The sequence below is a fragment of the Micropterus dolomieu genome, linkage group LG05 (assembly GCF_021292245.1).
Source record: "Micropterus dolomieu isolate WLL.071019.BEF.003 ecotype Adirondacks linkage group LG05, ASM2129224v1, whole genome shotgun sequence".
NCBI lineage: Eukaryota > Metazoa > Chordata > Actinopteri > Centrarchiformes > Centrarchidae > Micropterus > Micropterus dolomieu.
Genome location: NC_060154.1, coordinates 16,268,036 through 16,293,620, shown reverse-complemented (window position 1 = coordinate 16,293,620; position 25,585 = coordinate 16,268,036). Strand labels below are relative to the sequence as shown.

Here is a 25,585-nt window from a genome sequence, read left to right as displayed (position 1 = left end):
TTTGTGTCTCCGATATAGTGTCAGATTTGCGGCTCACACTTGGTATGTATCATCCAATTTCTCTAAACTATGTGAGGATTTTCAGGTGTATACAGTTCGAATTAGAAGCTAGTATAGAGGAATTAATAAATGTTCTCATTTTGTAAGTAACACTTTGCAACACTTCCTGTGCATTCCTGTTTTTATGAATGTGTTTATTGCCTATCTCAAGGCTCCACTAATGACACACCAACCACAACATATGTTTCTGCTATAATGCTAATCCTAATCCTCATAATTTGTTTAGAGGGAAATTGGTCTGACACACCTAAACTACTGCTGTGTGTGTGTGAATTCAATTAGACTTAATCTGACCCCATGCCACTCCGAAAGGAAACCAAGGGCTGGGCAACTTTCATCTTCCCTCCATTGATTATGGCTCGTGCAGAGAAGCCTATCCCACTGCTCTCTTTCATTGGCCCCATTAAAAATTCATCCTGTCCTAATGGAGAGAGATCCTTTTCAATGAGCCCACTGCAGGCCAACCGTGGTGTGCCGTGCTGAGACTTGGCACAGCTGTCTTCTGGCAAAAATCAAACCTTACAGCTTTAGGTTTTGAAATAGCAACTGATTCATCTTCACTTTTCTGTGTTGTAGTTACTGGATATATTGTAAATGATTTAAGTCTCAATAGTGTAGGAACAGAAAGAAACAACATTCTGTAGTAAATTGTCTTCCATTTCCATTGTTTTCATGTCACTTGGAACAATAAGATAATTTATTATAAGCGTGTAACCAGTACGTAATTTACAATCTGACTATTTATATGCCTTTGGATAAAAGCGTCAGATAAATGTAATGTAATATTGATAAACTGACTAATCATTTGGTCTCCAAAATGTCAGAAAATAATGAAAAATGCCCATCACAGTTCCCAGAGCCCATATTAAAATATTTGTTTTGTCCAACAAACAGTTCAAAACCCAAAGATGTGCAGTTTACTGTCAAAGAACACAATCAGAAGAAAATTAATTTAAATATTACTTTAAAAAAAAAAGCAATATACCATAGATTCACACCTCTTCTGCTTTATTCTGTGTTAGACCAAAAAGTGGCTTTGCAAACCTGAGGTGAAGTCCTTTTGAAGCACTGTAATTCTACTACTACTTTATAGGTCTAATATTTGTTTCCTGTATCCCATTCGGTTCCTTTTTGTTGAGGGGGCTGACAGACGGTACCATTTCGTCCATGGGTTACAAAACAAATTTCAGTCATTTCCCCAAACATGAAGGAAACGTTATTACCGATTGTTTTTGAGTACTTGGTTTATTATAACGAGACTTAGCGACAGACTGATATTTTAAAACGTTTTATATTTGCTAGTTTAAAAAAAACATCAATCTATTCACCACCACGCACCCCTCAGCGTAGGCTGTTGCCATGTTCCCACTTTCATGGGTGTGGTGATTAGCTTGCTTGGTGAAAAATTTGGTCTAATCCGACCGGAGTTGCGCTGGCTTCTACCCCTTTAAACCGATTAAATTGTCTTAAAATTAACGCGGCTGCCTTTGCGATTTCTCCCACAGCTGGGGCCATGGTTGTCGTTTGAAAACGGATCGGTGTGATACAGATTGCAAGGACGGACAGAGTCAAAAAAAGCCTGTTTCAGGTAAGGACGTGTTGTCTTGTCTTGATATTTTGGTGGATTTAAGGCTATTTCCTGCTTTGCTAACGGCGGCTCTATTTTGTTTTACATAGAGGGTGAGATGCAAAAATGTCCGTACGCTTGAAATATTGTCACTGGTCTGAGCAGCAGTGTAGCTCTTGACATAACTGTTCCCAGGCTACTATTGCCTCAGTGCTGTTTTTTTCCTTCTAAGCAAAGCTTTCCACTGCTGAAAATTTACTGCTGAAAATTCACTGCTATCCAAACGCGGCCTTTTACAGGCTGTCAAACGATTCACAGGCGGAACTACAGGGGAAAAACCTTTCACTAGTAGACACACATGTCGTCTGATCCCATTTCATACATCAGATTTGTCATTTGTGGCTACACGAGACCCTGCGTAGCTTAAATTCCCTTTTTCTATTAAATATACATGCCAGTCCGCCTTCAACCGAGAGGCAACTGGTAGCGTGACAGGGCGCGCGACTCATGCAATTTGTTGCTTGTGTCAGAAATGTATCTCGACTCAGATCAATTCATAATAGATGTTAATTTAATCTAGAGTCTCTGTGTGTCCAAACGATGTAGCTGATGGCTTCCTGTCTTGATTGTTGTTGACAGTCGGTGTATAAGGCTGGACAGTGGGTTGCTATTGATGCACGATATAGTTACAGTATGAAGTAAGTTTGTGAAACTTAATCATGTATGTTGTCAATCCACAGCTTATTTTGGCCTGGTTAACGTTAGTACTTACCTACATGTTTCAGTACACTTGGCACGTTTAATCAAATGTGAAGGTGGACAGTATTGTGATTAACATAACGTTTAAATATAAATAAAGTGTGTATGATGGCCGAGTAGATAACATACACTTGTTCATTTAGAAGAGTTATATCACTTAACTGTAATACAGTCTTTAAAGCCAGGTAAAGCTTTAAAGGTTCGCCAATGATTAGATAAGTTGATCAACAGAAAATAAATGACAATAATTTTGATAATTAATGCTTTATCATTTGTCAATTATCCTGCGATAATGCCAAAAACTCTCTAGTCAGGTTAATCTACTAAATGAACAAAAATCAACAGATCATCAATAATTAAAGTTATTGTTATTTGCAGCCCTACAGCCAGGAAAAGACAACACCGATAACATTTTACAGTAACCCCTGGAAAATGAAAGCCAGTATACAGTACTCACAATAATAATATTGTGTGCATTGAGCTCACAGGTTTGGGGCGGTAAAATAATCAGTATATCATAAATATAATAATCAACGTTAATTTGAATTTTATTGCATCTCCTATTTGTACAGCTGTGTTGCCAAACCTATACCACATCTTACCACACCTATGCCACACCTCAGAGAAACTAACTTGTGGTAAAAGCAAAAAAACAGCAGTTTTTATAGCTGGACCCATTATACCTTCGCAGGAAATCTCGAACTTTAACGTAACACAATTGTGCTTCACTTCAGATTGTGCATGTCACTTAAAATCCGTCTTGTCCAAACAGGCCCCATCTTATTGGGCTCTTGTAGTTTTGATTAGGAATTACGTATGACTGCATTATGTGTAATTCTGTAACCATCTGGTTTAGGTGGGGTGAAACCTGTGATCAAAGTAGGTCATACTGTCAGATCTGTGCAATAATAAGCAAAATCAAACTTTCTAATTTTGCTGGGTACCAACCAAAACACCTACATGGTGGCTCCGACTGATGCGTCTATCTTCCATACCAGATATTCTCTAAGCAGTTATTTTTTTTATATATATATATGATGTAAGATATGTGAACATATGTATCAGCTGACTTGGAGGAAGACATGTGGCCTCTTACCTTACTGGAATCTTACCAGGTATTTCCTCCATTCCTTTGCATAGTCAGTGGGTTATCTGAACAAGTTTACTGCTGGTGGAGCGGCCCTGCTGGATCCAGTTTTCACTTTCACACACCAAACCGTGGTGATTTATCCTGCTCATTTTCAGCGGGGCCCATCCAGTACAGACACTCATGGCTCCTGAAATTGGCTCTCATATAGAAACTGCTAGGACAAGAACAGGTGTAGGTGACTGGTTATTGTCTTTTTATAAGATGTTTAACACAATTTGAACAAAATACCTGAACAAAGTTTCTATCCTTTAGCAGTGTGTATCATAAATGTAATAAAAATGTCTGAAGTTGATGAATTGTGTAGAAGCTGATTTGGATACAAGGAAGGGAAAAGGGCTCCATAATTGTTGGACTTCAGCCTTTAGATTGTAGAATTATTACAAATTAAAACGCATCGTAACATTTGAAAACAGACGGTCTGTAACCAGGGAAATATTCAAGTCAGCGAAATGTATTGTAAGTGAGCAAAATGTCTTAATGTACAGAAAGTAAAGAAAGTGTAATTCAAAGTCTTGTCATTTTATATTGGAAATAAGAATACTTGTATCCAATGCAGGCAGTGATTTTGATAATGATAAATATTAAAATTTCACTGTAAACACGGGTATAAGTGCTCACAGTTGGCTATAGTGGAACAATTTATTCAGACCTTGGCTGTTCATAATGTTAATTCCTTAACTTCCTGACAATTCCATGTTGTTGGGCCCCTGTGGCTCTGGGTGCAGCTGCACTGCCTGCACCTCCTGCTGCTCTGTTCACCAGTATTTAATTTTTTTGATCAGGGCAGATGCGACTGATTTTCTACTGTATGTGACCTAGAAGGAGCAGAAGGTGTCTCTGACAGATTTATGTTAGATGCAATACTGATGAGTGTTATGACTCCCATCATGTTTGTTGTGAATCTTCACTTTGAACTGCTTCTGGATTTTGTTTTCACGTTCTCTTAAAGCACTTATGGTTGTATATTTCCTGCTGATCATAAACTATCTAGTGAGCAGGGACACACACTGTAGGGTCTCCTGTAACAAATATCTTGTGACCAAGTGACTGACGATGACCTTACTGCTGAGATGTTAAGATCTCTCCATGTGTCTATCTTTCTCGCTGTCTGAGTGGCATAAAAATGAAAGTGAAAGTTTGCATGCCAGTGTCTCAAACATGATAAACAGAATACAGTCATGTTAACACGCTACAGCAGCCTATGATGTTTTGACACCTGAACCTAGTGTTGTAGTGAAGACCACCCAAACCAAGACCGAGGGAGGGCGAGACAGAGTCAAGACCAAGACCAGTTCCCCACCTTACATGACGCACAATAAAATGTGGAACGAGATCATAGGTACCTCTCAAATTGATCTGAAAGATCCACACACCTATTAAAACACCCACATACAAAAACCAAGAGCTGAAACCAACTTAAGCATCTTTATTCAACACTCCTTTTCCATGCTTACAATCGTGGGGAGGGGTGACAGTCGTTAACGGGAACAACACATTTTTAATTAGGGTTATTGGTTGCATTTGAAGCAAAACGTTTTACATCCAAAGTTAGGATGTTAACAAATAAATCAGACAATGCAAAAGCAATTTTTTGATATTCCCAAAGTTATGGTCTTGACTGGACTCCTCAATTTCCGAGACCGAGACAAGACCGAGTACAAATACGGTCGAGTCCGAGAGGAGTCCAAGACCGGTCTCGAGTACTACAACACTACCTGAAGCAACTAAAGGGCTGCAACTAAAGATTATTTTCATTATCAATTCATCTTCTGATTATTTCCCTGATTAATTAATTTAATTGTGTGGCTTATAAAAATGGCAGAAAGTCAGTAGTAAATAAATGCCCGCCACAATTTCCCAGAGCCTAGAGTGACATCTTCAAATCAATTGGTTCAAAACCCAAATATGTTCAGTTTACTATGAGAGAAAGCTAAGACAATTAGCAAATATTCACATTTGAGAAGCTGTGGATTTTGGCATTTTGCTCAAAAAAGGACTTTATAATCAGTTAGCAAAATAGGTGAAAAATCTGTCATTTGACTAATCGATTAATCAACTGATTAAAAAAGCACATGCAAGCTGCATGTGATTTTTTTTTTTTATTATATACCAGTCAAAGACACATTTCAAAACTTATACTTAAAACTTATATAATTTATCAAAGTTTTTGCTTAATATAATTGTTTTTATTCTGGCCATTAAAATAATATATTTTCTGTTGTCTCCTTTTATTTCTGTCTGTTGTTGCTTATTTAATCCCTTTACTGATTACATTTTATGTTAGATACCATAGTTATTGGTTAACTGATACATGTATGATTCATTTTTTAATTAAAACCACCATGGACACTATCTATAACCAGAGTGGTGTGTAATGGTCATTTATAAGCTCCTCTGGCATTGTTAGAAGACTTTGTCAACACAGCAGTGATTTTGAAGTGTAATCGCACCTCTTCTTTGCCATTCTTTTCATTGACCAAATGCAAACATGTGATTAAGAGCATGCCTACATCAATTTCTAGCTAACTACTGGCTGAGATTTATAAAAGAGAATTATGTGTAGGCACAGCCCTATGAAAGTGACGCAAAGTGCACCGGTTTGCCTTTTTCTGCCTTCCTGCAGTTTTTCTTATGCCAATGAATGGAAGCTGTTTTGGTCCCAATTCAGACACAGTGGTCTCTTGCTGGCTGTTGGGAGCTTCATCATGAGCTTGAACATGTTGGTTGGTGTCAGAAGGGCAGTAACAATTATAGCTTCCCATGGCCAGTCTCAGAGACCCAACTGCGGTGGTGCCAAGCAGCACTATCTACTGTAGCTGGCAGCCACATACTAAACAATGGGGATCTCCAACACACAGCTCTGCCTTTGTCGCCCCTGATACTGTGCCATGCTCTGGGCCTGCATTGGGCCTGCCTGGCTGGCTGCATGACTCCACTCTCACATCTGGAGAAAAGACACACATAGTTGCTCACTGAGGTTTACCACTAAGGTAAACTTTACCTGTTCCTTTTGTAGGGACCATTTGTCTTTGTGGTAGCTTATTTTGGCTGCGGTTGACATGTGGTTACTTATGACAGCAGTAATGAGTGGCCTGTTTTGGTTTTGAAATGACTAATATTTAGTATCCACGTGTAAATGAGACAATTTGTTGTGGCACTTTTAACAAGTCACTCCCTTGGCCTGCCTAAAATCAGAGCTGTCCGTTTTATCCAAACTGATAGTAAAGCACCCCAACACATCACGTTTTTTTTTAAGCGTCACCTTCCATCATACCTGCGTTATTTTCCACCACCATCTCTCTTGTGTGCTCCGTTGCCTTTCACAATACAAGCCTCAGGCTGAAAGCATCGATTGAAAATATTTAAGAGTGTAGAAGGTCATATTGGGTGTTTTGGTAGTCCACAAGGCGCTCTCTGTGACGTGGCAGATTTCAGAGGCATACAGTATAATGGATCCATGGCGGTCATAGAACAGCACCATATCATAGGCGAGCTGACGCTGAGAGCATCTCTTCTGGGGGATTGCGTCAGCTGAGAGTGATGTCACTCCTGGGCAGCTGAATACATTGCAACGCTCGCTGTCCCTGATGGCTCGTTACTCTCAAAAACCTCTTTGGCTGAGACACAAGTCCACGATGAGCAGTCCAAGGCATCCTCTCTTCTGTTAGCAGAGCAGAAGCACAATGACCAAAACCAAGTGAACCAGGAATCCAAAAGAGTAACTTCCCACACACTTACAATATCTTAGGGAAATCTCAGCAGCATGAATGAAAATCATTGTCTTTGTCATTGTCTTTTCACTGTTGGGATGTTATTTTGTGGTGAATAAGTAGCTGGGGCCCTCTGCAAAAAATGAAGATAAAGCACAAATGATCCTCCTCTTTGCATTAACATGATTTTCTGAGGAGAGGAAGGCCTGGACTCAGTCTAATTGTTAAATTATAGAAAATGGAACTGAAAATTTAATCTCTGAGGGTTAGACAGCTGACTGTAAAACAGCCCGGAAAATGACGGTGGGTGGTGCAGTCCAAACATTTCTGAGGAGTGTCTAAGTGCTTTGTGACCCACATTCAGGCTCCCCAAGGTAAAGGAAGTGGCAAATCGCACATGCATATACGCGCACACACATACGTGCATGCACGTACAAACAGATGCTCAGTCTGACACACATTTAAATAAACGTCTGTCACATAATGTATACACACGTAGTTAAATAAATGAACATATGTTATTTTGCTCATTTGGAAATATTGCCTAATAAGCCATCCAGATCTGGCCACAGTACAAAACACACACACATTCACAGCTCTTTGGGACGGGCCGGGCAAACAGCACAACGCAACAACACAAAAGGCTGATTGAGACAGGAAAGGTCAAAGCCTGGCTCATTTGGCCTTTTGAACCAGACTGTGGGTGTTTTGAAGAGCCAGGCCACCCTCCAGGCCCCCACCCAGCCCCACCCAGCCCCACCCTTCGCAGCACCCTCCTTTGGTCTGAACCCATACAGGATAGCTATGTTTGTCTGAATGAAGTTCCCATCCTTCACTCTCCGTGTGCCTGTTGAACTCATAGTATTTCTGTCTCTTTTTTTTTTCTTGCAGGTGTCAGCTGGTAAAACGTGTGAGGGTGGGTGAGTGAGCGAGCGAGTGTGTGTGTGTGTGTGTGTGTGTGTGTGAGTGCGTGTGCGCGTGCTTGCAGGCACGTGTGTTTGCCCAGCCCAGTCAGTATTTGGAGTGGAATACGGCCTGAACACATCACAGAGGGACAATGAGTGAGCTGGAACAGTTGCGGCAGGAAGCCGAGCAACTACGCAGTCAGATCCGGGTACGGCAACACTTTGTGTGTGTTAGTACATCACATGTGTACCACTGTCCAGTCACTGCAAGCTGTGACTCACAGTTTCAGATGAGATGGTAACGCGCTCTGCATATAACCTGTCAATCGGCCACTTTCATTCTTGTACAGAAATGAGATTGTGGGAATTGATCTATAAATGTCAATTGCTTTTGTGTGACTGTTCCGTGACCATTAGAACTTGTGGCACATGTTTAGACACATTTGTCTTTTAAAGTTTGTTTATTTGTGACATTGTTAGTGTTTGTCTGTGCAGTAACCACGTGTTACATCTAACTATGCAGCGACTGAAAAAAATGAAATTTGTTGCTGGTCAGTGTGATTATTAAGGTTTTTGTTGTGTTGCAGGATGCCAGGAAAGCCTGCAGTGACTCCACTCTGTCACAGGTAAGACTTCCCCATCACATATAGAATACTGTGTAAACAATTAGCAGCGTATTTTCTTGTGCAGTGCAACAATAACTGTATTTTGCACAAGGAGGGATTGTTTTAAGACTTTAAAAGTTACTCTAAATCGGTCAAACCATGAGATGTCTCAGCTGATGTATAACAAAATGAGGTTGTAGATTTTCACATGGCAAAGCACTTCGGTGATATACAGAGAAAACCATGAATTAAGTTTTGACCCTTTAATTTGTAATGTAGCCTGTTCAGTTCTATATCAATTGGACTTTTCTGAAGCTAGATAAGACAATCTCACTTGTGAATACTTGAGAAAAATACAGTTGTAACAAAAAAAACTTGTCATTGCCTTCAGTGTTAGTCAGTGGCTGATCGGTAGAAGGTGGTAGAAGTGTCAAAATAGACATTACAAATCGTTCCTGGTCTGCCCTCGGCCTGTCAGCATTTACAACATGTTGTCACTGCATCCATATAAATATAAATATTCCACAGACATTGTGTAGAAATTTAACCAACCGCCAGGGTTATTTGTCATTGTCAATTGTGGAGCGATGTCGGGCAGTTTTTGCTGCCTCAGCTAGAGTCCACAGTCCAGTAATGTGTGTATTTGCGGTGATAAAACTGTGTGGGCCTTGGGTGTCACAGCTAACGCTTCTTCCTGTGTTTTGGCAGATCACAGCTGGTCTGGACTCAGTGGGCCGGATACAGATGCGGACGCGACGCACTCTCAGGGGCCACCTGGCCAAGATCTATGCAATGCACTGGGGTAGCGACTCCAGGTAGTGAACTTATTCTACGGACAACTCAATTGGCTAAGAGTAGTATAGAATATGAACCTTTTAATTGAGTTTGAGTTTTTGTTTTTTTGTCGTCTTGTTCTGATTTATCTTTTTATTATGTTTTATTTTTAGGGGCATTTCTGATAATTGGCAGACATACAGTCTGTACTTTCAGATAACATTTAACTCTCTTCCCCCATTTCTGGAAAGTTTTGGGATACCTTACAGAAGAGACTACTGCACTGTTACACCCGCAGTCCATTGTCAACTAAATGTTTTTCAGCAAAATAATTTTGATGCAGTGGTTGGCCCTGGTTTGGTGGGGTTTTTTTCTGCTGTCTATGTGATGATGCTTTAGGTTGCTTGCTTGATGGTTTCCACTCAAAATAGTCACACTGGAATGTAATTATATCTGCTCTTTAGTTTACATGAATTACCTACGGTGGCCCACAGGAGACAAGGTTCACTAAAAAATGGTAATGCTTTAAAAACACAAAGGGACGCTAATAATCAGCACATTTTAGCCCATTTTCTTTTCTAATTTTATTGGAATTATACAAACTTTGAAGGTCACTTCCGCCCTGAGGCTTAATTTCTGTCACCTGCCAGCGGACTGTTATATTTCTAGACAATATCTACAGTTTGCCAGGGATGGACAACAAAGTGCCTCCAAGGGCTGTCAATCTGTAGGTTTTCATTCCAGCCAAACATGGACACGCCTTCAGGCACCGCGCAGGGAGTTTTCAATAAAATCGCCAGTCTGGTATCGGTCTAATCTCTGTCTTGGAAATTGACTTTACTGCTTAAATTCTTATATTAGTTGTAATATCTATGTATTTTCACAACTTTACTATCTATATCTAGGCCATGCAATGTAGCATAACTTCAGCTATGGCAGCATATCAGTACCAAATTACTCACTGCAAATATGCACTAGTATAATTACCGAAACATTTTGGGGTTTTCAACAGCTTGTACCAATGTAATGAAACAATTTATTCTGTGTTTAATATGTCTGTGTCACTCTTTACCTTTCTCTCTGTCCATCTGTCTCCCAATGCAATGCACTGGGGCAGTGACGGAAGTCCCAGGTGTGGGGCTATATTACTACCAGTACCACTATTACCACTACTACTACTACTCTACTAATATGACTAATACAGCCATAATGTACTGTCACTACTGCCACCTCCACTACTACTACTGTACATCTGTCTAGCACTGTTTTTTACGCCCTCACTATGAGCACAGTAATGATATTCACTGGGCATAGAGACAGGCAGCCACCACAGCTTATTTAATATTGCCTTAAAGATGCAGTTTGTAAGATCTAAACCTCTTTGACAGTTTTCCAAATGTATTGATGATTCAAAATGAATCGGTGAGTAAAGTTCCTCTCTGTCCAGATTTGACTGCAACTGTGAGTTGTCACTAAATCAAAACTTACAAACTGCTTTTTTAACTGTTTACTAGATTTTTGAACACTGATCCCACACTTCAATTCTGTTAAATTGGATTTCTCTTTTTTTCACCACAAAAATCTGTGTTTGAGTGTAACTCTGTTTGATTACAAAGCTAAATACTGGTATTACCTGCAGCTGATGATGCATAGGCTGTTCATTCCTGATTATTCTGTTAAGTGTGTGTATTGGTGTGCATGTGTGTGCCTAGCCACCCTCTGGGTGACCCTGCAGGAGTCCAGTGTTTATTTTGTATACAGCCACTGACATTTGAGTGCGATGGGTCTCCTCTTGATTGTAGCGTAGCACTGTCAAACTACTTCCTGGAGAGATGGAAACTCCCAGTCAGGGTGGGAGGGAGGGGTTCCGGTTGTCTCTGCATCTGCACCACCTATTACTCTCACTCTTTACTGACTGTTTGTACCTTGTACTCTTCTGTCTTCCTCCCTTTTTGTTTTTTTTTTTTTTTGCTGTACCTTCATGCTGCCCCACCTCAGCTTCTTACTAGTGCTTTCCCAGCCCCTCAGACTTCCACCTCCCGCCTGACAGCAGGGACTTTTACATAACAGGGGTAATGAATATTAGATGTATGGGGACATTTAAAAGTAGCTTCCCTGGATGAGGAGACATCCACCAGGAGGGTCAGAAAGAGGGAAGATGGAGGGGAATGAATGCTATTTACCCATTCAGACAGTATAGCACAGTAGTCTGCTAGGTGGCTGGCTATCATTGCTTTTAATATGCATGTACCGTAGATTATGTGTTTTTGGGGGGGGGGGTTTTCAATGTGGGAGCAAAGTCTAATGCTGCTGTTCTTAACTTGTTTCCAGGTTACTTGTCAGTGCCTCACAAGATGGAAAGCTAATCATCTGGGACAGCTACACGACAAATAAGGTGAGATTATGTGATAGAATATGTCATATGTACAAGAATAGTTGTGTTAAAATCCACATGCGTTACAGTACATGTAGAAGTTTTCTGAAATGTGCTGCTCCTGTCAGATTTCACTGACTCTACTCTTTTTGATTAGAGAGAGGGTTTGATAAGCTGATATCAAATGTCCAGATGTGTTTTGTTGGTGAAATAGTGAAAGCATACGAGAGAAATCACACAGACTTATTGTTATGCAAATTTAGATTTGTCTTCCAACTAGACTTGGTTGAAGAAAAAATTTGTCTTATTACCCATAAATAATGGAATAAAAATATGTGGTCGCCTCATGCCTTATAGCTTTAATTCAGCATCTATACAATCTGAACCTCTGTGCCTTAACAGTACGGAGATATTGCTCATACATTGTTTTCACATCTAAAGCGCAGAAAGAAACCCTAGATTCGCTTGTAAATGCTAAGTCCTGTTGCCTTTGCACCATCTGATGTAATTATGTTTTCACGTTGGTTATTGGCATCTTTTGCAACAGTGCCACTCAGACATCCTATTCTGAAGTACAGAAAATAATTTTGTGAGCTGTTGATTTAAAAGCACCACACAGCATTTTGGATTAAAACATTAAATGACCCAGAATAAATTAATTATCCTTAAAGATCAACATTATTTCCCTTTTTGCATTTCATGAAGAAATAACTGACTCTCCTTGTCCTCAGATGCATGCCATCCCTCTGCGCTCTTCCTGGGTGATGACGTGCGCCTATGCCCCCTCTGGGAACTATGTGGCCTGCGGAGGCCTGGACAACATCTGCTCCATATACAGCCTGAAGACCCGCGAGGGCAACGTGCGCGTCACCCGAGAGCTACCCGGACACACAGGTAGACGCATGGGCCAGCCAACAAATAGTGCTTATAAACTGAGCCTGTCTTTGGCTGGACTGAACAGAACCACTAACCCTGAGCATATTAAATGTTATTTCGATACTAACTCATATTCTTAGCTGAGGTCAGCACTCCAGCATGCCTGATTTGGCCAATACCTGCGAAGCACACATTCTCTTACTGTAGATTTAGATTTCAGATATTCTGTATAGACGGGCTGGCAGGTTCAATGAGTCAAAAGAGGAAAGGTGTTGTTGTTTTTCTCCTGACTCTTATGTTTTCACTGGCTTATTTACAGTACGTCTTCTGGCACAAACATTTCCTTGAAAAGTAAGATAGATCAGTGTGGGGGCTTTGTCTTTCCCATGCACTGTAGTCAGGACAATGTAAGCATGTAATATGGAAAAAAGTAAAATTTTCATTAGGCTGTCAGCCCAGGCAGAGAAAGAGAGGGTAGTATTTTATCATGGTGAGAAATTGCCTTCACAATAATTTCACTAATATACTCATGCAACTCTACCCCCGGGGCTACAGTGCTGGATAAACATGCCTGCTTAAACCAGTATCCCCCAAAAATAAGCCAATTTTTCTTACTTGTTTTGTATTTCAAATCACAGGATTTGGATTAAGGGTGGACTCAGCTACCTGTGCACAATGAAATCAAAAAATGAGTGGGAATGCTCTTTAGGGCCACAGGCCACACTTGCATGACGCAACATTTTGAAGAAGGATTAGCACAGCAGTAAAAGTTCAGTTGTGGTAGACCACCGTGTGGGTAGTTAAAGAGTTAAGGGTCATGCCCAGGGGTACTAACAAGGCAGGGCACTGCAGTGCTCTCCTTATCTGATGCTGAACCTCTGTTTATCTCCAGGTTACTTGTCCTGCTGTCGTTTCCTGGATGACAACCAGATACTGACCAGCTCGGGAGACACCACCTGGTGAGCAACGCCTCTCTGCTGCCGCCCGCACAGCTTAAAGACATTAACGCTTTACATGATGGAAATATTTTATTGATATTCCTGTTTCCATGCTGCACAGTAGACTGAAAATAATTCTCATTATATAAAGTTAATACTGTAATGTAGGAGCTGGAACCCGCAAATATTTGACATTTTTGCTTGAAAAATTACTAAAATCATTACTTGATTATCAGAATAGTTGACAATTAACTTTCTTTCGATTGATGAATCAATTATTGTTGCAGCTCTAATTGTCTCTCGCACACAGAATCTTCCTGTGCTGTGTAATTCACACCTGCGCCTTCATTATAACTGAGGGGACACTTTGGTTACTCTTACCTAACCACTACCTACTTTCTTGCAGCGCATTGTGGGACATAGAGACAGGCCAGCAGGCCACGTCCTTCACTGGCCACACAGGGGATGTGATGAGTTTGTCTCTAAGCCCGGACTACAAGACCTTTGTGTCAGGAGCCTGCGACGCCACCTCCAAGCTGTGGGACATCCGTGATGGCATGTGCAGGCAGTCCTTCACCGGCCATGTGTCCGACATAAACGCTGTCACCGTGAGTACTGAAACTTTAGTCACATACACACTGCAGAAAGGAAGAACATCTGGATTTGCTATAGAAACCACTGCTGCTCGTGTCTACCATCCAAACATGCTGCTGGTGCTGTTACAAGAAATATTCTATGGCAGTTTTCATGAGAATGAAAACTAGACCGTAAGAGATTGAATTTTAACTGACTATGTTGTGGAGGTTAGACATTTTGATCTTGACAGTATCAGTATCTTGGAAAAGGTAAATTATAAAGTATAGATATACTAAAACCCACTGCACCTTATTTTGAAGAGAAAATATGATGCGAGTCAAGTCAGTGATAAGAAACAAAGAATCTATTAATTTCCTGATTAAAATAAGGAAAAAAAATCTTTTAATTGTTTGTTTTGTTGTCTGGTTAACAAGCCAGACCATTATAGTTTTACTATCTTTTTGTTGTGGCAATCTAATTCAGTGGACAACATTAATACACTGGAAATCCAGTGTTACTCATGTCAAAGTACTCTCTGCTCTGGGAAAAATAAGAAGCCTCTTTTTAAAGAAAGCCTCTCTTCAGAGACTCAAGAAACATAATATAATGACTTAACGCCTTCCTTACTTCTGCTTGATTTACATTTTTTTTCTCCTGCAGTTTTTCCCCAATGGGAATGCCTTTGGCACAGGCTCAGATGATGCCACCTGCAGGCTGTTTGACCTGCGTGCCGACCAGGAGCTGATGATGTACAGCCACGATAACATTATCTGCGGAATCACCTCCGTGGCTTTCTCCAAGAGTGGCCGACTGCTCCTGGCCGGCTACGATGACTTCAACTGCAACGTCTGGGACACTCTGAAAGGCGAGCGTGCAGGTAAGCAATGTCAGAAATCTGTTTTATTTGAGGTGACAGATGAGGAGACCATGCACTTTGAGACTTGATTTCCTAACCTGCATTTACACTCCAGAAGTGGCTCAAACCAGTGTTCTTGTTCAGTGACATCAGCAAAAATCTGCGTGGGGTACATTTTTTTCCTTTAACTTTGATTTGGACCACATGAACAATGAGGCATCAAACCTAATATGACTTGCATTTGACCACTTAAATCCAAACGTGTTATGACCATTAGGGTCTACAGCATCTTGGATTTTGTCCTGGCAAAGTGTGTAGTTAAAATATGTGTGTTGTATGTTTATTTCCTCACTGCACAAAGTGAGATAATTGCACATAAACCTAATTGTAACCTGAAAACTAACTTAAGATTTTTAATAGTCTTAATTCATTTTATTCTCTGATGTGAAATCAGGAAGAATTTATATTTTTATAATTTGGTTACACAGGCAGGTGTGCCATCTGTGCCATCTGTTACTGTATTGCACACACATTTAAATGTGCTTTGGTAATAGTTTATTTTATTGGTAACATTTGGTCTATAAAATGTCAGAAGTTTTTATTTATTTTTTACTGTTTTCTGATGTTTTCTAGAAATAAACAAATAGTTGAGAAAATAATCTGCAGATCAATTGATAATGAAAATAATCATTGACTGCTGCCACATAAGACAAAGAATTCTCACATTATAACTGGAAATTTTGGTTTGTGCTGAAACAATTTCTCTAAATAGTTCCCAGTTATTTTTCTGTCACACGTAAGTTGCATCCTGGAATAGATATGAACAGGCATCGTAATAAATTAGAAATGGGCAGCAAATTGAAAATTAAACCTAAAAGCATGTAGTGTGATTTCTGAGTAATTAATGATGTTATGATTTAATGGCTCTTGATTTGGGCTTTGGGTTCCAGATTTTTTGGAAATATTTTAATTGAAGTTATTTTCTTCGACCTCCAGGTGTGCTTGCGGGCCACGACAACAGAGTGAGCTGCTTAGGGGTGACAGAAGACGGCATGGCTGTGGCCACCGGCTCCTGGGACAGTTTCCTCCGGATCTGGAACTAAGCAAACCTCTTGTTGTACTCAATCACTGCCCTCCAACTTCCTCCCTGCAACCCCACCCTACATATCCCAACTTATCTGCTGGGCTGGACATGCGGGGTACACACTGTGTCAGCCGAAATCCTCTAATGACACCCCCAGTTCTGTGCTCTATTGGCGACCTGCCCACCTTTGAGAAAGTACCAACTCTTTCTACCTTCCAAAGTGATGTTTTTTTTCACCCAGCTATTACACAAAAATAAGAACCTTTCAATAGAGTTGTCCAACCAGAAATAAAAAAGAGATGCGTTGAATCTGAAAAATAGAAGATTTCGACCTTATACCAATTCTCTAGAAGGCGTTAAAGAGCGTCTGTTACCATGAACAAGATCAGCGTTGGTGTGTAATATGTAAATGTATATATAAAGACAGTATATATGTATAGCATTATGTGTGTATATATGCATCATATATGCATATATAATGTGTATGTATATATTTTTGTAGTTAATTTCCCACCCTTGAGTTTTTTTTAATGATTTTGGGGGTTTTATGTTTTATTTTAAATGTACATAATCACAATTTCTACACAACATAATGCCAGAAACACTTTTATCCTGTGTGAGTACCAGCATGTCAGACCATTTAGACACAGCTGCGTATTGTAATTTCACCTAACAAATCACCTTTCATTTTCTAAAATTTCTGGTACTTGCTGATGTAGTTAAGTCCACTCATCCAGCAACGAAAGAGGATATAGCAAGCAAGCAAAACAATTTGCAAACATTTGGCCCAGCTAAACTTATTTTCCTTAGAGTGTGTGTGTGTGTGTGTGTGTTATGGTTACAGCCAGTTGGCATAACTTGTGCATCCTGTATCTTCAAATGTCGTGTCCATGTGAATGATGGCTATGATGGTATTTTTTATTTTCTTTTAACAACGCGACCCCTGGCATCCCTCACCACAGTCTCTACATTAGGAAGGAAACCGTCACACTGCTGTGGTAGTGATTTAGAGAGAGAGCTTCAAAACCAACAAGCAGCGTTTAGTCTGGATTCAGCTTTAGCTCCAAAGTAGAAACCAGTGAATTTAAGGCTAAGATAGAAAACTTTAGTTAACTGGAGGCCCTGCCTTGGCCTCTGCTCAAATCGATTATGGTTTCAAATCATCGGATGCTGAGTATCTGAAGACCACACTCATTCCATGCAAATCAACAACTGTGTGACATGTTCGACCCAACAATGGTCAGAAACAGATGTTTTGCATCATAATATCTTCTTCTCCTGTGGCCTATAGAATCTACACTTTTCCTTAAAGTAGAGACAACGAGCATCTCAAGTTGCCCATACAAATGACACTGATGGAGAGAAGGGCATCGCAAAGAGGGAGACCTTTTCCTCAAGCAGAAGCTGTTTTCTATTTGTGAGCCTGTATGGACACATGGTCGAGCGGTCAGTCATTAAATGAGGATTTTAAAGGACCATAAAGGACAGCAGTGACTCTGCCAGCGGCCTCTGAGGACTAGAGAAAAGATGAGGAGAGAGGCAGAAAGATGTCTGAGCTCACAATGTCATTATCTTCTTTCTTTTTTTTTTCCTAAAATGAAGGATCAACAAGTCCTTTTTGTTGGCAAGGTGTGAAATAAGCAACTGCGTGGAAATTAATTCATGTTAGCCACTCCAAAATCACACCAGTACCACCACACGCCTGTTTTAAAAAGATAAAAAGGGAAGGGAAAAAGGGTTGAATTTTGTTTTTTTTTTCTTTCCTCACCAGAACCATGTTAAGAACTGTTAAATATAGCTAGTGAAGAAAGTACACTTGGTAGACAGAAATGTACACTTAATAGAGAGCTAGAAACGCACTCACAAACTAGTACAAATGTAAACCATTGAGCACGTGACTTATTTAGCTATAGAAGTGGTATCTCTGATTTAGAGTATTTTCTCATCACGCATCTTCCACTATTTTGGTTCCTCCAAAGGCTTATTTTTTAAAAAATTAATACACATAATGTATGTGAGTTGGACCTATCCATCGGCTGTCACAGGTGCCTATCTCTAAATATAGACATTTAACCCACATGGACCGGAGAAAGGAGGGTTTGTGCTCCTGTGAGATGTGGCACTATTGTCTCCATTCTGCCTTACGATACCATTCATAATAGAAGGTAATACTAGCATTGACTGCAGTAATGTTTTCCACTTACGATTCCTTTTTTACACACTGATCAATAAGAAAGTTTGCTAATCATTTTTCTTTTCCCAATAGAAGCACATTCTGATACTAGTAAACACTAAAAAAAGCATGCTTACAGGAAAAACCACCACGACCACATGCAGCTCCATAATGCTTCTTAAAGCAAGTGTTTTACATCACTTTTTATACAATTGTGCTTTCTACTACTACCGTACAGTTTGTAGTATTTATTTAGGTTCAATCAGCTATCAGTGAAACCCCTCATTGGCATACCGTGATTCTAGTGACTTATTTTTAGTTTTTATGTTTTAGCTGCTTCTACCTGGCTTTGCATTAATGAATCAATTGTGAGAGAATGTTAAGAAATAACAGTTAGTTTTTAGCCTGAGAATATCTTTGAGGTGTGTAGGATGTGATATGTATTGCATATCAGTGTTGAGGGTGGTTGTGTGTGTGTGGGGGGGGGGGTGTGTGATTTGTTGATGTATGTGGAGAACATAGATCTAAGTGTTACTTCCTCATTTGTGCCAATGTTATCCACAGACCCTGAGCTGTGAACTGAAAACTAGTCAGTGTGACAAAAACAGTGTTTGCTCACTTTACTCAAGTGCCACCCTTCCCCATATCCATCAGTTAAAGTCACATCAGTACCTGATTTTACACCCAATCTGTTGTCTGATCAAGCAGGCGGTTCTCTAAAGATGGGTTTTGGTATCCTTAAGTGTTATTAAGTTTACAGCGCTTATTAACAATAAAGTTTCTTTTTAAGTCAGTGGAAATCGGACGTAAAGATGATCGAAAGACGATATGCAATTAAAGGAAGAGCTAAATATTTTTGTGAAATGTGGCTTTCTGGCAGTTGGCAGCCTGTTAGCTTAGCACAAAGACTGAAAACAGAGGGAAACAGCTAGCCTGGTTCTGTTAGGTAAAAAAAAAATCTGCCTTCCAGCACCTCTGAACCTCAAAAATGATCGTGTTATATCTAATTTGTTTAACAAAAATCATATTGTAAAAACGACAATTTGCTGGATTATTTCTTGGCTCAAATGCTAGCTGTAACTTCCTTGAGTTTCCACCGATTGCCTGGCGAGTTAAACGGCGAATTATCACCCTTCCACTTATTTCTTGTTCATCTTAAATAAAATTATGATGGGCAAACACTGTTAGTGTTTGACAGAGCCTAGGCTCGCCGTTTCAACTTTGTGCTAAGCTAGCTGGCAGCCAGCAGTAGCCTTTGTTAACAGGCAGCATTTGGAGCAGTCTTCTCTAAGTATGGCTAAGTATATCCCCCCCCCGCTCTTTTATATCTGAGCTGTGTCAAATTAGGGTACACTGTACTGTGTATGTACTGTATCATTACTGACAGTGATGATTCAGCAGGCAACCAATTCCTGCTCTGTGTAGTTGAGCAGTATTATAGCAGCTGGAACCTGAAATAGTAACACTTCTACGTGCCTGTGCAGTTCTCTCATCTAAGTAGTGCAGTAAACTCATTAATCAAAAAGGTGCTTGACTTAGTTTAATTTCACATTGTTGTATTTACCTGAAGTCTCTGCTCCCAGTTTATTCTCTCCACTACACAACTTTTATCAAGCTGTTCAATCGGCCTATTTGATGTTCCAAAAATTTGTTGCATTTACAGTATTGTCTGAAGTACCAAGCTCAATGAACCTGAATCTGTGACTTCTTTGCAAGTTTGTATGTTTTGGCAGTAGATTTTGACGATCAATTTAAGTCGCCGTTGATACTCACAGTGCTAATGTCTAACTTCAAAGGGCAGATGTAAACAAACGTGGAACTCCTGCACATGTTCAGTTTCGAGGACTGCATTTGCACGATCCTCCAATTTAGTATCTGAATATGGGGGGGGGGGGGATATTTTCAATTAAAAAAAATCAGTCACCCCATCACTTGAATTGGTTATGTCACATGATTCCCGCAACCACACAATCACAAAATAATGCACTGCCCTTTGACTCTACAACCTACTGTTCTGACATTTGTTTTGATTTTATTTATTGTTTTTTTGTTATAAGCCAGTAAAGACCAGGGACTTGGTGCCATGATAATTCTTACAGTGCTATTGTGTGAAATTATAATCACTTGTTATGAATAATTTTTATAGTCTTTTTCACACCAGACCTTTTTTTTGTATTTGTACAGTGGCTTGGTGATACTGATATGTTGCCATGAGTTATTGTAACCAATAAAAAGCTTCTAACCAAGAATACAAATCCTGGCTGACTTCCTTTACAAAAGATTTGACTGTATGCAAGCCTGTAAAGATAGAGAGATATATAGATAATTAGTATTTGCTTCTGTTTTTGACACAAAATTGAAACAATAGAAAGTAGTAAACTTATTTGATTCTAGACAGAATAGTTAGTTCTGGACAAATTACCATTTTTACAGTTAATTAACAATTTTTCTTTTTCACAGCAAATATTTGGATTGCTTTAAGCCAAAAGCTCTACTGTATTTATATTAGTATTTAATTTTCACAGATGTTACATGTTAGTAGTAATTTTGATAGGTGCAACAAGTATAAAATGTAAAAAGCACAGCCATGGTTACTTTCTTTGCCTGCAAGTGGCAACATCCAAACGGTTATATCTGCAGGGCTACTCTCCTTTCCCATAGGTGACATGGGCTGATTAAAAGACATGCTGAATGCATTTCCTTACTCACAAAACATTTGCCAAGTTGCGCACATGGATGTGGTCCTCGTGTGCAATCCCAAAGTAGATGTGGGCCCAGCCGTACAAGCATTTCTCCGTAGTGCTACTGGAGGTCAAACAACTCCATAGGGTACCTTTTAAAACAGTGTTCTCAAAGGAACGTCTTTCAAATAAATGCACAACAGGTCAGTTTTTGGATTGTGGCAGATTTAATACAATCAGGCAAATCTGGGAGGTATTTCAACACACAAGGAAAGGCAATTTTACAAGTGTAGACTGGTGTAATTGTCATTACAAGTCTAATGGGTATAAATAAAATAGGATATTATAAAATGAGGATTTCCAAAGCCTTTCATCTATACAGTGAAGATAATTAGAAAATGGAACATGAACGTACAGTATGTTAAAGACATGCTTTCCCTTTCTACTAAAATTATTTCTCAGTGAATTTACACTAACTAGGTCCATATAATCAAAACATCTGTTCTCTTTGATTATTAAATCCATTTCTTTTTTGTCGCCAACTTACAGCAGATCATGTGTCTGGACAAATACATGTGCCGTATAACAGACACGCAAACTTCATTTGCTCCACAAAAGTTAGTCCCCCCCCTGCCAAAAAGAAGGCATATTCACAGAAGCACGTTGATGTCAAAATGTAGCACCCGACCGGTAGCCTTCACGCCAACCGAGATTATATCGCCATCATCTTTGCACACCGTGAGTCCAAGTTAATTTGTTTTACAGTTTGCTGTTTTTCAAGCACATGTGAATAGCTGAGGAGGAGGAGGAGAGGAAAATACTTTCATGTCTGGGCCTTTACTTTCTGTCCACTAAGAGTGAAACTGACAATTGCATTCATTATCAATTAATCTTTTTATTTTTAAACGATTAGTCTACAAAATGTCAAAAAATAATGAGAAGTGGCCATTTAGTTACCAAAAACACCAAATAGTCAATTTGAAACATCATCTTCAAATTGACCATTTGGTGTGGCAACAACAAAAACATTTCCTTTTTTCATTCAAATGACACAAAAGAACTGAACCTTTACATTTGAAAAGCTGCAGAAGTTTGGTTTCCCTGCTGATTATCAAAATATCTATAGATAGATTTCTTTTCGTTTGACCAGTCGATTAATCCATTCATCTTTTCAGCACTACTGTCCACACAGAAAACTGTAGTAGTGTAGTGTAAAGTTTAAGTCGTGATCGGGCGTGGTAAGGCAGCGCCTGGTTGAGGAATGACTGGCTCAACAAGAACCAAGCTGTGTGAAGTGATGAAGCAGAACAGCTCACTGCTGAGGCTGCAGGTACTCGTTTGTGAACTCCTCCAACTGTCTCTCCAGATCTGTCGCTTTATGTCTGCAGAGAGAAGAAACACGTCACAACTTCATCCAAAACACTAATCAAGTAAAGCTTATTGTAATCAAATTTATTTCCAACAGTTAATTTCATATTTCCAGAACTGTTCTGCTGAGCATGCACTATGTAGTATTTTTTTAACAGCTATTTTCTATGCCTTGCACACCCAAATTTTCACATTACCTTGACTAATTAGATCTCTACTAAGGCTGAAGTTGGGTGTCAACAAATTGTAGGTACTTCATAATAATGGTGCAAGTTGTCCGGCCTTAACAGGTGCAAAGAGGTTTATTTAGTAAACATAAGTGTGTGTGGGTGAGCAATTAGGTGCTTTAAAATGTCATTCATTTTAGAGACTAAAATGAACATCATCAACTGCATTTACAGAGTAAGTGTTCAATCAGTTGTGATACTGAAGCTGCAGCTTTAGTAAACATTCTCCAAATCACAAAATTTGAAGCATCTCTCTCTCTATCTCTGAATTGAAATCCCTGCGTTATGAGTACTACTCATTTTATCACATTCTTTAAAGAACTAATTTAGCCAATTTCCACCCATAGTTTGATCTATTGAGACACAACAATGTACACTTAATCAATACTCTAAATTAAAGGAAGCTCTATTTGTTCACAAGTATAGATGGAGCAGCGGCAATACAAATTCATTTGAATTACACATCTGTTGACTGACAGCAGGGTTGTGCAGCAAGCTTGAGTTGGAAAAAAAACATCAAATTCTTTGCCAGGTCTGGCAAATTTGACTAAGTTTGAATGTAGAATTTGATCGTTTCCAGGTCTGTGCTGTTACTCTAGTATCATTCATTTTCCCCAGACTAGATCTTCCCAAATTCTCAGGCAGTCAATCTGTTCATGTTGTCCCCAGTAAGAGCAGGAGCCGGACTGACCGTAGGCTCTTGGAGTGGCTCTGGACTGTCTCCAGCTGATCTATCTTAGCTGTCAGTTGGCGGATTTCAGCCTCCAGCTCTTTCTGTGTCTGGTCCACCTGCTGACAGAGCCGAGCAAAGGTCGTAGCCATCTCCCTGGCAACACAGAGGGCACAGCGTCTCAGTGCTTATTTATTTAGCCCTGCTACAAAGGGGAAGGCTGGGTGGGGCACAGAGGAGGGTGGAGCAGGTGTGTGCGTGTGTGTGCGTGTGTATATAAATTTAAAACATTATGGGGAGTCAGGCTTTGTCAATAGGCTTAAATACCACCGACAGGGGATTTCACCCTAACCCCATCAAAGACAAACTATTACTATTAACATTATGATGCAGTAAGAGCTTAATACAATATAACATCTAATGACAAATAAATTTATTATCCTACTGGCCTTGCCATAGTGATGAAAATGGCTATAATCTCTGTACATATCCACATTTTACATACTGCTCTGTCTACTTGTTCTACTATAAAATGACAGAAATGATGCGGCATCAGGACTTACTGTTGAACCTGGTGGCTACAGTTTGCACTGGTAAAGCTGACGATGAGCTGCAGCTTCTCGGTTGCGTAGTCCACAAACTGGCGCTTCAGAGCGCGCTCTTTTGCCCTTGTGGTCCAAGTGAGTCTCTCATACAGGTACAGCAAGCCATACATTGAGGCTGACAGGGCAATCAGCCGCCACCCAACTGTTCTATACACCTTAGAAAATAAATAAACAAACAGAAGCCGGGTTAGCACCCTTACAGTTAGACTGGCCTAACTAAAAGAAAACCTACATTATCAGGAATGGTTTGCAGTGTCATGTCATAAAAATGGAGTCATCAGGGTTTACCTTTGCATTCAAATCTTTAAACCTCATATTTATAATACACTACTAGTTGTTTCTTTTGTTGCCATAATCTACAGCAGACACAATGCTGCCAAATGAATTTTTGACAACAAACAATATTTTAAATATCTTTCTATGCAAACTGTTATTGCACAATTAGAAGCAGAAATGTGACATCTAATAAGAGAAAACTCATAATGTTAAGCAAAGTCAACCTTGAAACAATCTTTTAGTCGCAAAATATTTATTTTGACAAAAGACAGAACACTACGTGTAACATTATGTGTACATTTATCCTGGAAGCTGACAATTTTGGAAACAACATACCACTCCCCCAACGATGACAATGCTCATTGAAGTGCGAGAGGTGAGGGACGCCACGTTGTTTGCAATGACTACCATCAGGTCCTCCTGGGTCATGAGAGCCGTCTCGTGGTTGGGCTGGGATATCGTGGAGGGGGGTCCTGAGGAGGGCGTACAGGCCAGTGCTGGTCGAGAGGACTGAGTAATGACAGCAGAGTTTTCTTCACTATACATTTTCTATGGTGTTTATGTGAACATTTGTATTATTATTAACACTAAATATCACAATATGAATCACAGAAGACATAATAGAACTCTCTACCAAAGTCTTTCCAGCCTGTACCTGGAAGTTGTGGTCCACCAGTTTGAGAGCTCTCTGCGCGTTGACAGATCCAAGGAAGCGGTGGACTAATGCTGTCCAGCCCAACGAAAACTGAAACTCAATGTTCTCCTGGAAGTCGCTGCAAAGTTTGGCGCAGTTAAGGTCGTAACTCAGGTCAAACTTCCTGCTGGGCACCAGCATGTGGACTTGGCTCTGGGCCGAAGAGGGAAGCAAAGGGAGCATGCTCTCTGGAGAGTGAGAGAAATTATGGAGTGTGAGAATTACAATAAACAGGGGATAAACAGAAATCAACAGCGTCATTGTATCATAGCTTAGTAAACATGCACCGGTGCACAATATTTCACACTATTAGTCCGTTTTTATCTCTGGTCCCATTCCCACAGTCGGTCGCGGTGCTGGCTGCTTCAGTAGACTCCTTGGCCTCCACGACTGGCTCCAGTCCGCCTGCAGGGCTCATCGTGTGTGTTATGTGGATAATTTTAATATTTTCTGGCAAAGAATGTCTCTTTTTAAGACAGACGGACTTCACCCAAACAAACGGGGCTCAGAAATGTTAGCTGCGCACATACAGCATGCGGTGCGGTCCACACATGATTTACATGAATGACTAATCATTCATGCAGCACACCTGGACGCACCACCGCTCACTGAACAGATCTCTGCCTCACTGCCACAAACAACTGTCTCCACCTGCTG

The 25,585-nt window shown here is 40.0% G+C and overlaps 2 protein-coding genes across 2 annotated transcripts in view; one reads left to right on the top strand and one right to left on the bottom strand.

Annotated features, from left to right (window-relative positions):
* The first annotated feature begins 1,431 nt into the window (after window positions 1-1,431).
* Window positions 1,432-20,656, top strand: LOC123971003 (guanine nucleotide-binding protein subunit beta-4). The gene is made up of 10 exons (XM_046049497.1): window positions 1,432-1,648; window positions 8,138-8,360; window positions 8,739-8,777; window positions 9,465-9,571; window positions 11,862-11,925; window positions 12,636-12,798; window positions 13,673-13,739; window positions 14,125-14,326; window positions 14,955-15,171; window positions 16,147-20,656. Exons 2-10 carry the CDS (start codon window positions 8,304-8,306, stop codon window positions 16,251-16,253), a joined length of 1,023 nt encoding a protein of 340 aa, XP_045905453.1. The 5' UTR covers window positions 1,432-1,648; window positions 8,138-8,303; the 3' UTR covers window positions 16,254-20,656.
* Window positions 20,657-21,296: 640 nt separating this feature from the next.
* Window positions 21,297-25,585, bottom strand: part of mfn1b (mitofusin 1b) — a 37,808-nt gene continuing 33,519 nt past the window's right edge. Inside the window, exons 14-18 of the mRNA XM_046050021.1 lie at window positions 24,890-25,116; window positions 24,571-24,744; window positions 23,917-24,113; window positions 23,375-23,509; window positions 21,297-22,470 (exon numbers count right to left, since the gene is read on the bottom strand). Of these exons, the coding sequence (XP_045905977.1) occupies window positions 22,401-22,470; window positions 23,375-23,509; window positions 23,917-24,113; window positions 24,571-24,744; window positions 24,890-25,116 (803 nt within the window). The 3' untranslated portion in view covers window positions 21,297-22,400. The remainder of the gene's footprint in view (window positions 22,471-23,374; window positions 23,510-23,916; window positions 24,114-24,570; window positions 24,745-24,889; window positions 25,117-25,585) is intronic.

Coding starts and splice junctions, on each gene's coding strand:
- LOC123971003 (XM_046049497.1), top strand. CDS start 8,304: ATGAGTGAGCTGGAACAGTTGCGGCAGGAAGCCGAGCAACTACGCAGT. Junction 8,361..8,738: donor AACTACGCAGTCAGATCCGG/GTACGGCAACAC, acceptor GTTGTGTTGCAG/GATGCCAGGAAAGCCTGCAG. Junction 15,172..16,146: donor TCTGAAAGGCGAGCGTGCAG/GTAAGCAATGTC, acceptor TTCGACCTCCAG/GTGTGCTTGCGGGCCACGAC.